The sequence below is a fragment of the Bufo bufo genome, chromosome 4, assembly GCF_905171765.1.
Source record: "Bufo bufo chromosome 4, aBufBuf1.1, whole genome shotgun sequence".
Lineage (NCBI taxonomy): Eukaryota > Metazoa > Chordata > Amphibia > Anura > Bufonidae > Bufo > Bufo bufo.
Window position 1 is genome coordinate 270,051,029 of NC_053392.1, and position 15,190 is coordinate 270,066,218.

The following is a 15,190-nucleotide window of genomic DNA, read 5'->3' on the forward strand; positions in this document are numbered from 1 at the left end:
TGCTTTATTTCTACAAAGAGTACTATGGGGGCCTTATTACTACTGAGGGGTCTGTGAGGGCATTATTAATACTAGAGGGCTCTTCTACTAATGGAGGCACTCTTGGGGAGCATTATCACTGTTGGGGCCACTGTAGGAGGCAGTATTACTAATGAGGACACTCTAGAAGGGAATTACTATTGTTGGGACTATAAAGAGCACTATTACTATGGGGGGAGGGTATCTGTACAGCACTCCTTTTTCTTCAGGATAGTATTTTGGGGTATTGGGGAGAACAGCGAGCAGCAGGAGAACACTGTGGGGACTCCAGGTTAGGGGATAATGATAGAAATGTGAGGAAGCTAAGATGTCTGTGTGTCACACTCTGCAGAGGTGAGGTGCAGCTGAAAGAAGTTGTCTGGACCGAGTGGAGAAGATGATGACAGAGAAGATCTACAACAGAGGAGACATCACCTGGATGTGACAGGTATGTGCTGCTGTATAGCGAGTACAGCAAAATGCAGCGTGCGCGGGGAGGGTCGACTTAGGCTACTTTCACACTAGAGGTAGCCTTCTCCGGTAGGCTGTTCTGGCGGGTGAGCAGCCTGCCGGATCCGTGCTACCGCTAGTGCACCGTGCCGCCGGAAGTCCGCTCCGGCCCCATTCACTATAATTGGGCGGGCTGCAGTTTTATTCCAGCCGCCTCTCGGCATGTTTGCCATGCTGCGGCCAGACCTCCGGCCCCCCCCATTATAGTGAATGGGGTCGGAGTGGACATCCGGCGGCACGAAGCACTAGCGGTAGCAAGTATCCGGCAGGCTGTTACCCCGTCAGAACAGTGTGAAAATAGCCTTAGAGAACTAGGCTATATTCATTGGGGCTCGGGCTCTGGATCCTTTGAGACCCTAGCAACGCCCCTGCAGAGGTCAGTGCATTTCTCAGAATGATCCTTGATACTTTACTGTAATGAATGTGGTGCAGAAAAAGATTGAAAGATCCTACATCAAATTTGCCAAATACCTATTTTGTCCAACATGTCCTTCCACTTCTGAGATTCAGATGCATCTCCATAATTTTCTATAACATTTTTCAGCTTGTCTTCCAGTGCATCCACTTTTCTTTCATTCTTTTTCACTTCTGCCGCAAAGATCTAGAAAACGTAAGTTTACACAGTAATTGGTAGATAAATATAAGGTTATCCTAATGCAGCACAGCATTAGAAATAAGGAAAATTAAAAGAACGGTAGTATAAAAGGCCAGTAGAAGATGGCATAGCTATAAGAGCCCCAGTGGTCACAGATGCAACCGGACCCCACAGGCCCCGTCACCACACTAAGGGTCCATTGACACCTCCGTATGTGTTTTGCGAACCCGCAAAACATGGACACTGGCAATGTGCGTTCCGCATTTTTTGGACTGGACATTGGCGGCACTCTCATAGAAAATGCCATTTCTTGTCCGCAAGATCTACAAATGCGGACAGCACATTCTGGCCCCATTGAAAATGAATGGGTCCGTATCTGTTCCGCAAAATTGCGGAACAGATGCAGACCCATTTTGCAGACGTATGAATGGACCCTAATGCTGAGCAGAGCACTACTCAATCACTCAGCCAGACCATAGAGAGAAGTGTACATTCATACAGCTGCACAAACCTATCACCTTCACTGATAAGGACAACACCGGAGCCTGGACAGGTGAGTAACCAGTGGACCCCAGGTATGCAGCATTAATCCTTACAATGGCCTAGACTATTAGTGAGCCTTATATTAACCTGTTCACTGCCCTGGAGCACCAGGGGTCCTTACATTAATCCCTTCACTGCCTTAGACCACTAGTTATACTGACATTAACCGCTTCACTGCCCTAGACCACCAGGCACACGGACATTAACCCCCTTCACTGCACTAGACAACTATGTGCATTGATATTAACCCCTCCATTGCCCTATACCAAAAGTTATACTGAAATGAACCCTTTCACTGCTGTAGACCACCAGGGATACTGACACACACACACATTTACTGCTATAGACCACCATGCACACATACCTTAACTATTTCCTTGCAGAAGACTACAAAGGATACAGATATTTACCCCTTCACTGCCCAAGACTACCTAGGATACTGGAATTACCTATTTTACTGTCCCAAACCTTTCCTTGTCCTAGATCACCAGGGACATAACCATTGCCTTTGACCTACAAACTGTTTAATACGATTTGCATGGATGCTGTGTAGATGGGCATATCTTGCTGTTCTATGATTAATTATTAGAGTGCTGCGCCTTAATTTTTTATTTTTAAAGCATTCTCTATTGATTGCTTGCCTTAGAGGGAACAGTGTCCAGGTCCCTATCTGCTCCACTCCCTAGTTATAAAGGCTAAAGCCCCTTTCACACGGGCGTTGCGGGAAAATGTGCGGGTGCGTTGCGGGAACACCCGCGATTTTTCAGCGCGAGTGCAAAACATTGTAATGCGTTTTGCACTCGCGTGAGAAAAATCACGCATGTTTGGTACCCAAACCCGAACTTCTTTACAGAAGTTCGGGCTTGGGTTAGGTGTTGTGTAGATGTTATTATTTTCCCTTATAACCTAATAGCATTCTGAATACAGAATGCTTAGTAGGTGATCAATTGAGGGTTAAAAAAAAAAAAAAAAATTTACTCACCTTCTCCTCTTGTTCGCGTAGTTCCCGGTCTCTTCTTTACTTCTTTAATTCTGAGCTGTGGGCTAAAGGACCTTTGGTGACGTCAGATCACATGCTCCAATCACATGGTCCATCACCACGGTTCATCTTTTAAGAAGTAAAGAAGAGACCGGGAACTACGCGAACAAGAGGAGAAGGTGAGTTAATTTTTTTATATTTTTTTTTAACCCTCAATTGATCACCTACTAAGCATTCTGTATTCAGAATGCTATTATTTTCCCTTATAACCATGTTATAAGGGAAAATAATACAGTGTATGGACTGTCACCTAGCAACCATGCGTGAAAATCGCACCGCATCCGCACTTGCTTGCGGATGCTTGCGATTTTAACGCAACCCCATTCACTTCTAAGGGGCCTGCGTTGCGTGAAAAACGCAGACTATAGAGCATGCTGCGATTTTCACGCAACGCACAAGTGATGCGTGAAAATCACCGCTCATGTGAACAGCCCCATAGAAATGAATGGGTCGGTATTCAGTGCGGGTGCAATGCATTCAACTCACGCATCGCATCCGCGTGGAATACTCGCCCGTGTGAAAGGGGCCTTAGAGGGAACACTGGCAGTGATGCAGCTGAAAGTTACGCACAAGTCATGACTGGTGTGAAGAGAAGTCATGTGTGGAGGTGGAGCTCATGCCGAACTTTTGTACCAGGGCCCATGAGCCTTCAGCTATGCACCTGCACTGCAGTCTAATAATTAGATATTATTTACTGCTTGGTTTAAAAAGCTTGGCAAATCCCCAACTATCACATAATGACAGAGTTTCTATATACAACACTTCCTTTACCGTGCATTTAGCCAGCACTGATGTTAATCATGTGGAACAATAGTTCTGACTAATTGACCAGGTGCCAACAGGAGATCTGTACAAAGACTGGCCTTTGCTGAGGCATTAAATCAACACTATTGTGCACATCAAACGCCTGCATGTTACAATGTTGTGGTTTTTCCCCATGCATAGTCACTTTGCCTTCAAGGATATGAATTTAAAAAGACACGTAGATTTGTTAATGCTACATGAAAGGATCCATAGACATTAGAGCAGGCATGCTCAACCTGCGGCCCTCCAGCTGTTGCAAAACTACAACTCCCAGCATGCCCGAACAGCCTACAGCTATCAGCCTGCAGCAGTGCATTGTGGGAGTTGTAGTTTTGAGCATCCCTGCATTAGAGGATTTACAAAAACTGTAGACAGACTTCTGTGAAATATGCTAAGACCTAAGACATATTTTCACCTGTAAAGCCATATTCCCACAGCAGTCCCATGCAAGGAAAGGGATATGATTTTGGCACTATAATTCCTATATGAATTTTTACCATCTATGGATACATTTTCTTTATTACTAGTTTAGACTAGTGGGATAATGTAGCTGTAGGTTTCCATACACATTCATTTTCATACCACGTTGAAGGAGTCTAACATTCCCACTATTTAGCCACTGTCCTCCATGTTTCTGATAACCGCACCCAGACCATGCGGTCACCACAGAATAGATGACATCACCCAACACGACAGGACAAAAAGGAATGAGAAGACTACGTCATAGACTTCTATGTAGAAGCAGTACCTTATGCTGTTGTACTTGGCTTCGTACCGATTCGCTGTCTGTCGGTGCTTCCCAGGCTATAGCGGTCGAGTGCATTTTCTCAAGCCACTGCATCAAGGAGCTAGTTTCATCATGCACTTGCTGAAGCTGAGACAGGCGACCTTCCGCATCACATACTTTATCTTTTAATATATTGCCCAGATGTTCGTAACCTTCATTAACATCCAGCATCCCCTTCTGCACAACTGCTAGCTCTAAAAAGAAATGATTAAACACTGGGATATGTCATACAATACCCTTTGAATGATTTCTTTTGCTATTTGGTTATTGAAAGAGGACCTGCCAGCAGTCCTTACATGTTTCCCACAACACTTTGTTGTGCTGTTTCTCTGTTACTTATGAATACATTGACAACTGGGCGTTACCACTCCGCGGTCAACAGGCGTTTCCCTTTGCAGTTTAATACTGTCAGCCCTGACTGTGAACGGACACAACACCCAGCTGTCTATTTATTCATATCAGCACAACAGTGAGTTCTGAGAAGAGATGCTCTAGAATTGTTATGTTACTGTAGTAAAGCATAAATTATATATCCCAAATAAATATACACTCAATGACAAAATACAATGCACCCAGATAGAAATGACAGATTGATGCAAAGCTCAGCATGTAGTTATGTCTCAGTCAGATATATACATTGTTAGAGGTGTGGTCTGATTAGACACTGGGTTTTGCCACAAGAGGGTGCAAAGTACTTCCCCTGCTGCCCAATAAAAAGGCTTTCAGAGGCTACTTTTGGGTAGTGTGCTTCTTGGCAAGGGATCATTGACATGCCTCTACATCCCACTCAAAGGCATTTTGCTCAGTTGACAGAATTCGAGAGGAGGTGCATTATTGGACTGAGAGAAGCAGGATGGTCATTTTGACGAATTGCTGTTCTGACCTAGCTGTTAGGAGGTGTTGGGAACGGTGGTTACATCAGGACATGCACACATCTTGAGCAGGCTCTGGAAAACCCAGACTGACCTCCAGTAGAGAGGATCATTTGATCCACAAACAAGAACAAGCGGCTCCCACAGTTTTATTGTCCACCATCCAGATACAGGGGGCATCTTCATTACACACCCCTCTATCAGGCCAGACCATTTCCAGGTGCTTAGTAGAAGGAAATTTGGTGTCACGTTACCCATTTTCTTTTCCTGCCATTCATAGCCAGCCACCGTTGTCTTTGTTTGCAGTGGAGTTGTGAACGAGAAACCTGGCTATGGACTGGAACCAATCATCTTTAGCAATGATTCCTGCTTCTGTTTGGGATCCCACAATGGTCAGGTCCAAGTATGGAGCCCTCATGGTGAATGCTTCAAACCTGCCTTTGCTGTAGAGTGACGCTGCCCTAATTGCTGGTGTGATGATCTGGGCAGCCATCGCATATGACAGTTACCCCTAGTGGTGATATGAAGGACACTAATAGCTCAGTGATATGAGCAGGACATCCTGTGACCACATGTTTTGCTTCACAGGGCAGCGCTTCCAAATGGCATTTTCAGCAGGATAATGCTTACCCACACAGCAAGGGTTTCACAGGAAAGTCTCCGTCAAATTGCAACATTTCCGTGGCATAAATGGTCGCCAGATTTATTGTCAATTGGACATTTATGAGACAGCTTTGGCATCTTACAAGTGTGCAGGATCTATAGGTCCAGCTGCAACATCTGTGGGAAAATGTGCCGCAGGATACCATACAGAACCTGTATGGCTCGACTCAACCCATATCTAATTTTGTATCCAGGCTAGCGGTCGCCCAACAGGATACTAGAGCTTCCTTTCAATTGTACAGTTTCCCCCAATAAATGTACTCTTTCGCTCTAATCACTTAGGCTACTTTCACATTAGCGTTTTTTGCGGATCCGTCATGGATCTGCAAAAACGCTTCTGTTACAATAATACAACCGCATGCATCCGTCGTGACCAGATCCGGTTGTATTATGTCTTCAATAGGAGCAGGGGGGGGCGTTGTTCCTGCTCCTAGAGGCTCCGTTCTCCCACCTTTGTCGGCTCCCTTCCAAGTCCTGATTGACAGGGACAGGCAGCGCTCGCATCCGTCTGGCAACCTTGTGCTCTGGTGAAATCTCGCGCCGGCACGGTGAGGAAGCTGGCAGCCTGCAAGCGTCTTTCCCTCACCGCGCCTGCACCGAATGCTGAACGGCGCGAGATTTCACCAGAACACAGGGCTGGCAGACAGATGCGAGCGCTGCCTGGAACCCTGTCAATCAGGACTTGGAGGGAGGCGACAAAGGTGGGAGAATGGAGCCTCTAGGAGCATATTATAAAAGTTAGATTTCTAGCGTAACGGGGGCATAGATAGAAGTAGGAATAGGCTAGTTAGGTTTAGCTGACATTAGCACATCGCTAATGTCAGCTAGCCTAATAGGGTTAAATCTGGTGACAGAAACCCTTTAAGTATTAGCTAACGTGGATCCTATATAGTCTGTAATTTGGCAGCATTGCCACCTAGTGGTAACTTCATGTAAAAACAAATTTGTCAAGATGATGAAATGAATTCTATTATACAGGTGAAACTCGAAAAATTAGAATATTGTGCAAAGTTCATTTATTTAAGCAATGCAACTTAAAAGGTTAAACTAAAATATGAGATAGACTCATTACATGCAAAGCGAGATATTTCAAGCCTTTATTTGTTATAATTTGGATGATTATGGCTTACAGCTTATGAAACCCCAAAGCCACAATTTTGAGGTACCTTTGCTCAGGGGGTATGGATTAATTAACTGACTAGAGTGTGACACTTTGAGCCTAAAATATTGAACCTTTACACAAAAATTCAAATTTTAAGCTGCATTAATGCAATTCCTTTTAATTTGCATTACTGAAATAAATGGACTTTTGCCCCATATTCTAATTTTTCGAGTTTCACCTGTATAGTAGAACATGCTAACACAGTTCTTTATAAATGATTAAATAATTAGTGGAGAAAGAAGAAGAGCTTTGTGCCACAGAGCTCAAGTGCTTTATTGGGTGCTCTTTTTTTTTTCTTTTAATGGAAAGCAAGCAGTGAGGGTTTCAAAATGTAGTACAGCCATATTGTGTGTGACTGCATATTCATATGTATTTCCCTCATTGTCTTACTAACAATACTAACAAAATGTATATTAAAGTCAGCTTGCATTAAGCTTTCTTACCTTTGTTGGTTAACCTCTCCTTCACATCTGATGACACAGAACCATTGACTATGCTCCTACCTATAATTCACAGAGCACATAATGTAAAAAGCGAAGACCAGACATCAGCAACATCAAAGCCAACATAAAATCATCATAGTCTTACATGCGAAAGTTTACACTAGAGTTTTTCTATGGAGCAGCAGTGTACCATACTAATATTTCACAAATTATTGCTCGACCAGAATAAAGCGGGCTTCTAAGCAAACCCCAGAAGGATCAGCACCGGGGGCCCATTCCCATATTCCCATTTATAAAACACCACTCTCAATCACAGTGATGATTGACAATGGTCTTCTTGAGATCTTGAAAGATCATTGGTCAGGGTATTGTTAAAAAGTGCCATGAGGAAAGTGTTCTATGATGGACTCTTGACTTGAAGCTAATCAGCAACTGGTCCTCTGAACGGTTCTTATACAGAGTGACTTATACATCATGGACTACATGATTCTGCATGACTGAATACCTGATTTCATTGATGCTCTATTCTTTGCAGGTGACGTCACAGCATTTATCAGGTTACATAATGCTGTCCCCTTGCTGTTCACTTTCTGAACATCTTTTCCTTTTAGTGTCCACTCTTCCTGTAAATTCTGAAAGTACCAAATACAGAAATGTAAAGATATATTGCATGCAAGGTGTATGTACCTAATGCCATTTACCAACTAATGTCAAAGTGCTAACCTTCATATCTGTTAACTGTTTAGAGAGATCGTCCACACACGGTGTGAGCCTTTGTGCAGGGATTCTGTCATTTACTAAGGTGAACCAGTGTTTTAAAGATTGGACTAAAGACTGAAAAGAATCCATCTGTGCTTGGCAGGATGACACATCTTCTTCCCTGAAAATACAATTACAAGACGCCATGAGTGAAACCAACAGATGGAAGCAGTGCTTTATCACCCTAATCTGACAGCACAAGAGGAGTCATCATAAATTCTGTAAAACGGTGTAAGGCAGAAAATGTCACACACTGAACTGCCGCACCAGACTATGAATTATATTTCTTATTACAAAATGTCAGCTATGCAAATGGCAAAACCATCGCGGCACACTACAAATGAGCACAATACCACTGCTGGCAGCATTGATTTCAATATGGTTCTCAAAAATTGACTGGCCTTATTTTCAACTCTAAGGGCTGTTTCACACGAGCGGATGCCGTGCGTGGCATCCGCTCCGTGAAAGAGTGCCAAGACCCGATGCAGACTGCAGAGGCACGGAGCATTAACATGACTGATAATGCTCCGTGCCTCTCTGTGACCTCTTTACTACGAAATCACAGTTGTCACTATGATTTCGTAGTAAAGAGATCACAGAGAGGCACGGTGCCTCTGCAGTCTGCATCGGGTCTTGGCTCTCCTTCACAGAGCGGATGCCACGCACGGCATCCGCTCGTGTGAAACAGCCCTAAGGCCTCTTTCACACGGGTGTTGCAGGAAAATGTGCGGGTGCGTTGCGGGAACATGCATGATTTTTCCGCGCGAGTGCAAAAATCGCGCATGTTTGGTACCCAAACCCGAACTTCTTCACAGAAGTTCGGACTTGGGATCGGTGTTCTGTAGATTGTATTATTTTCCCTTATAACATGGTTATAAGGGAAAATGATAGCATTCTGAATACAGAATGCATAGTACAATAGGGCTGGAGGGGTTAAAAAAATAATAATAATAATTAAACTCACCTTAATCCACTTGCTCGCGCAGCCCGGCATCTCTTCTGTCTTCTTTTTTGCTGTGTGCAGGAAAAGGACCTGTGGTGACGTCACTCCGGTCATTACATGGTCCATCACATGATCCATCACCATGGTAAAAGATCATGTGATGACCGGAGTGACGTCACCACAGGTCCTTTTCCTGAACACAGGAAGAGATGCCGGGCAGCGCGAGCAAGTGGATTAAGGTGAGTTAAATTATTTTATTTATTTTTTTAACCCCTCCAGCCCTATTGTACTATGCATTCTTTATTAAGAATGCTATTATTTTCCCTTATAACCATGTTATAAGGGAAAATAATAATGATCGGGTCCCCATTCCGATCGTCACCAAGCATCCGCACTTGCTTGCGGATGCTTGCGATTTTCACGCAACCCTATTCATTTCTATGGGGCCTGCGTTACGTGAAAAACTCACAAAGAGGAGCATGCTGCGATTTTCACGCAACGCACAAGTGATGCGTGAAAATCACCGCTCGTGTGCACAGCCCCATAGAAATGAATAGGTCAGGATTCAGTGCGGGTGCAATGCGTTCAACTCACGCATCGCATCCGCGCGGAATACTCGCCCGTGTGAAAGGGGCCTAAGAGTACTATAGTCATGTCTAGCAAATGGTTTTCTCCATTTTATATATCTATTTACACTATATCACTTTATTTCTGTTTTTTAAAAGTACCAGCAGGACATACCTGGGGACTAGCTTTAGGACGTTAGAAGGCTTGGAATTTTAGAAACAATTTTTAAAATTTAAGAAAATAAAACAAAAACATTTTTTAAAGCAAGTCAGTTATAAAGTGATGAGAGGCTTACATAATAGAAAACACCCATAAATGACCCCATTTTAGATACTACACCCCTTAAATTATTCAAAACTGATGTTACAAACTTTCTTAACCCTCGAGGTGTTCCACAAGAATTTAACGAAATGGAGGTGAAATTTTAAAGCCTACAATATTTTTTGCAGATTGTTTATGTTAATCATTTTTTTCTTGCAACACAGCAAGGGTTAACAGTAAAATAAACCTCAATATGTATTACTCGGATTCTGCAGTTAACAGAAACACCCCATATGTGGTGGTAAAGTGCTCTATAGGCACGTGGCAGTGGTAGGAAGGGAAGGAGCGCCATATGGTTTTTGGAAGGCAGATTTTGCTAGAATGGTTTTTGGGCACCATGTTGTATTTTAAGAGACCCTGATGTACCCCTACAGTGGAAACCCCAAAAAGCGACCCCATTTTGGAAACTACATCCTCAGGGAATTTAGTAAGGGGTGTACTGTGCGCCTTGACCCCAGAGGCTTTTACGGAATTTAGAAATACTTGGCTGCGAAATTTCATTTCTTCCAATAAAATGTTGCTTTAGCCCCAAATTTTTCATTTTCATAAGGAGTACCCGAAGAAAAAGCAACCCATAATTTGTTACCCATTTTCTCCTGAATACACCCCATATGTGGTCGTAAATTGCTATAAGGGAACACTGCAGGACTCAGAAGAGAAGGAGCTCCATATGGCTTTTGCAGCGAAGATTTTAATGGATTGTTTTACAGGCACCATGTTGGTATTGCACAGTCTCTGGGGTACCAGTATAGGTATTTTCTGACAACCATACATTTTTCTCTGTGTAATGACTTATTTTTTGTGGGATGAGTTGCCATTATCATTGGTTCTATTTTGGGGCACATATAATTTTTGGATCACTTTTTATTTTGCTTTTTGGGAAGCAGGAAAAGGAAAGGAAGCAATTCTGTAATTGCTTTTTGGGTACTGTTGTTGTGGCGTACATCGTATAGGGGAAAAACAACATGTTATCTTTATTCTTCTGGTAAGTACGATTACAGAGATATCAAGTTTATATATATTTTTTTAGTGTTTTACTACTTTTTCACAATGCATTTTTATAAAGAAAAAACATGTTTTTGCATCACCAATTTCTGAAGGCCATTATTATTATTTTTTTTGGGCCGATTGTCTTATGTGGGTGCTCATTGCAGGATGAGGTGATGTTTTAATTGGTACCGTTCAGGGTGACTTTTTGATCACTCAATATTATGCATTTGCAGAGTTTACCTGATGGGGTAGATCATGTGATATTTTTATAGAGCAATAATATGTCTATTTTATTGTTAAGTTTTACACAGTAAAATCATTTTTGTAAAGAAAAAAAATCTTGTTTTTGTTTCCATTTTCTAATTTTCTAGCCATTTTTTCCAGCGATTGAGGTGGGGCTAATTTTTTTGAGGGATAAGATGACGGTTTTGGCACGTTTTTATTTATTTATTTATACAGCCTCCACCTCACGGGGTGGATCATGTGATATTTCTATAGAGCTGGTTGATACGGACATGGCGATACCAAATATGCCTATTTTTCTTCTTTTCCTATTTTTTATGACTTAATTATGGGAAAAGGCCACATTTTTTTTATGTAAAACACTTTTTTTCCTTTTTCTTTTTGTCCCACTGTGGGACTTCAACTTTTGGGGGTCTGCTCTCCTCTGGAATGCATTACAATACGTGGTCAGTGCTGACCATGGTATAGAAGGGGTTAATCCCACCAGCATCAGCTTTTACAGCAATGCCAGCAGATACAGCAGGAGCCAGGCTGTCAGTCACAGTCGGGTCCCTGAACTGATCGGGCGTGCACAGCTCTGGTCCACACCTGATCAGTCCGTATTTCTTCAACTTAAAATCATGCTGGCATTACAAACAGCTAACAAATTACTCTTACTCATATCTAAGTGGGTAATGGCGCTAAGTTTTAAAACCCACCAACCAATCAGATATCAAATGATACTTGGTATGTATGTTACCAATGAGAGAATTGGAACTACAGTTCAATTAATGTTTCCAAGGCAATTTAACTCATTAGTCAATCTCGAATAATCAAGACTAAGGCCCCTTTCACACGGGCGAGATTTCCGCGCGGGTGCAATGCGTGAGGTGAACGCATTGCACCCGCACTGAATCCGGACCCATTCATTTCTATGGGGCTGTGCACATGAGCGGTGATTTTCACGCATCACTTGTGCGTTGCGTGAAAATCGCAGCATGCTCCTCTTTGTGCGTTTTTCACGTAACGCAGGCCCCATAGAAATGAATGGGGTTGCGTGAAAATTCCAAGCATCCGCAAGCAAGTGCGGATGCAGTGCGATTTTCACGCACAGTTGCTAGGTGACGATCGGGATGGGGATCCGATCATTATTATTTTCCCTTATAACATGGTTATAAGGGAAAATGATAGCATTCTGAATACAGAATGCATAGTACAATAGGGCTGGAGGGGTTAAAAAAATAAATAAAAATAATTTAACTCACCTTAATCCACTTATTCGCGCAGCCCGGCTTCTCTTCTGTCTTCTTTTGTGAAGAATAGGACCTTTGATGACGTCACTACGTTCATCACATGGTCCGTCACATGATCCATCATGTGACGGACCATGTGATGAGCATAGTGGCGTCATCAAAGGTCCTATTCCTCACAGAACAAGACAGAAGAGATGCCGGCTGCGCGAACAAGTGGATTAAGGTGAGTTAAATAATTTTTTATTTTTTTTTAACCCCTCCAGCCCTATTGCACTATGCATTCTGTATTCAGAATGCTATTATTTTCCCTTATAACCATGTTATAAGGGGAAATAATACAATCTACACTACAACTAACCCAAACCTGAACTTCTGTGAAGAAGTTCAGGTCTGGGTACCACAGTCAGTTTTTTATCACACGCGTGCAAAACACATTGCACCCGCGCGATAAAAACTGAACATCAGAACGCAATCGCAGTCAAAACTGACTGCAATTGCGTTCCTACTCGCGCGGGTTTGTCGCAATGCACGCTCGTCTGCAAGGGGCTTAAATGCTAACTTCTCAATCTACTGTAGCTTGTTTTTTCACATGATGCCCAAGTACTCATATTCATAAGGCTCCTATATTATTATTTATTTGAAAGTGTCATTAATTCCACAGTGCTGTACATCTAACGGGGGGATATACATACACCATATAAAACAACCCAAGTACAATGTGCATGAACTTCGTAACAGATTGGTACAAAGGAGAGAGGACCCTGCCAGCTTACAATCTACAAGGGACAGGGTAAAGATACAGTATGTGAGGGAAAAGCTGCTTATCTGGCCGTGTGGTGGCAGCATGCTTATTGTAGGTGGTAGTTTTTCCTGAACAGGAGGGTTTCCATGTAGCTTTTGAAGGTTTGGGTGCTGGGGAGAGTCTGATGTGCTGGGATAGCAAGTTCCAGCGTATGGGTGATGCACAAGAGAAATCTTGTAGGCAATTGTGTAAGGAACAGACAAGTGGAGAAAAAGGAAGTCTTGTGAGGATCAGAGATTACGTGTACGAGTATATTGGGAAAGCAGGTCAGAGGTGTAAGGAGGGGACATATTGTGTACGGTCTTAGATGTAGTTGTTAGTACACTGCGTGCAGAATTATTAGGCAAATGAGTATTTTGACCACATCATCCTCTTTATGCATGTTGTCTTACTTCAAGCTGTATAGGCTCGAAAGCCTACTACCAATTAAGCATATTAGGTGATGTGCATCTCTGTAATGAGAAGGGGTGTGGTCTAATGACATCAACACCCTATATTAGGTGTGCATAATTATTAGGCAACTTCCTTTCCTTTGGCAAAATGGGTCAAAAGAAGGACTTGACAGGCTCAGAAAAGTCAAAAATAGTGAGATATCTTGCAGAGGGATGCAGCACTCTTAAAATTGCAAAGCTTCTGAAGCGTGATCATCGAACAATCAAGCGTTTCATTCAAAATAGTCAACAGGGTCGCAAGAAGCGTGTGGAAAAACCAAGGCGCAAAATAACTGCCCATGAACTGAGAAAAGTGAAGCGTGCAGCTGCCAAGATGCCACTTGCCACCAGTTTGGCCATATTTCAGAGCTGCAACATCACTGGAGTGCCCAAAAGCACAAGGTGTGCAATACTCAGAGACATGGCCAAGGTAAGAAAGGCTGAAAGACGACCACCACTGAACAAGACACACAAGCTGAAACGTCAAGACTGGGCCAAGAAATATCTCAAGACTGATTTTTCTAAGGTTTTATGGACTGATGAAATGAGAGTGAGTCTCGATGGGCCAGATGGATGGGCCCGTGGCTGGATTGGTAAAGGGCAGAGAGCTCCAGTCCGACTCAGACGCCAGCAAGGTGGAGGTGGAGTACTGGTTTGGGCTGGTATCATTAAAGATGAGCTTGTGGGGCCTTTTCGGGTTGAGGATGGAGTCAAGCTCAACTCCCAGTCCTACTGCCAGTTTCTGGAAGACACCTTCTTCAAGCAGTGGTACAGGAAGAAGTCTGCATCCTTCAATAAAAACATGATTTTCATGCAGGACAATGCTCCATCACACGCGTCCAAGTACTCCACAGCGTGGCTGGCAAGAAAGGGTATAAAAGAAGAAAATCTTATGACATGGCCTCCTTGTTCACCTGATCTGAACCCCATTGAGAACCTGTGGTCCATCATCAAATGTGAGATTTACAAGGAGGGAAAACAGTACACCTCTCTGAACAGTGTCTGGGAGGCTGTGGTTGCTGCTGCACGCAATGTTGATGGTGAACAGATCAAAACACTGACAGAATCCATGGATGGCAGGCTTTTGAGTGTCCTTGCAAAGAAAGGTGGCTATATTGGTCACCGATTTGTTTTTGTTTTGTTTTCGAATGTCAGAAATGTATATTTGTGAATGTTGAGATGTTATATTGGTTTCACTGGTAAAAATAAATAATTGAAATGGGTATATATTTGTTTTTTGTTAAGTTGCCTAATAATTATGCACAGTAATAGTCACCTGCACACACAGATATCCCCCTAAAATAGCTAAAACTAAAAACAAACTAAAAACTACTTCCAAAAATATTCAGCTTTGATATTAATGAGTTTTTTGGGTTCATTGAGAACATGGTTGTTGTTCAATAATAAAATTAATCCTCAAAAATACAACTTGCCTAATAATTCTGCACTCCCTGTATCTTGAACTG

The 15,190-nt window shown here is 42.8% G+C and overlaps 1 protein-coding gene across 16 annotated transcripts in view; it reads right to left on the minus strand.

Moving 5' to 3' along the window:
- DST (dystonin) overlaps positions 1 to 15,190 on the minus strand; it is a 572,762-nt gene that overhangs the window by 122,318 nt on the left and 435,254 nt on the right. For all 16 annotated transcript variants that reach the window (XM_040428594.1, XM_040428595.1, XM_040428593.1 and 13 more), the window contains 5 exons: positions 8,160 to 8,316; positions 7,942 to 8,068; positions 7,437 to 7,496; positions 4,258 to 4,490; positions 1,000 to 1,129 (listed from right to left, as the gene is read on the minus strand). In XM_040428594.1, the coding sequence (XP_040284528.1) occupies positions 1,000 to 1,129; positions 4,258 to 4,490; positions 7,437 to 7,496; positions 7,942 to 8,068; positions 8,160 to 8,316 (707 nt within the window). The remainder of the gene's footprint in view (positions 1 to 999; positions 1,130 to 4,257; positions 4,491 to 7,436; positions 7,497 to 7,941; positions 8,069 to 8,159; positions 8,317 to 15,190) is intronic.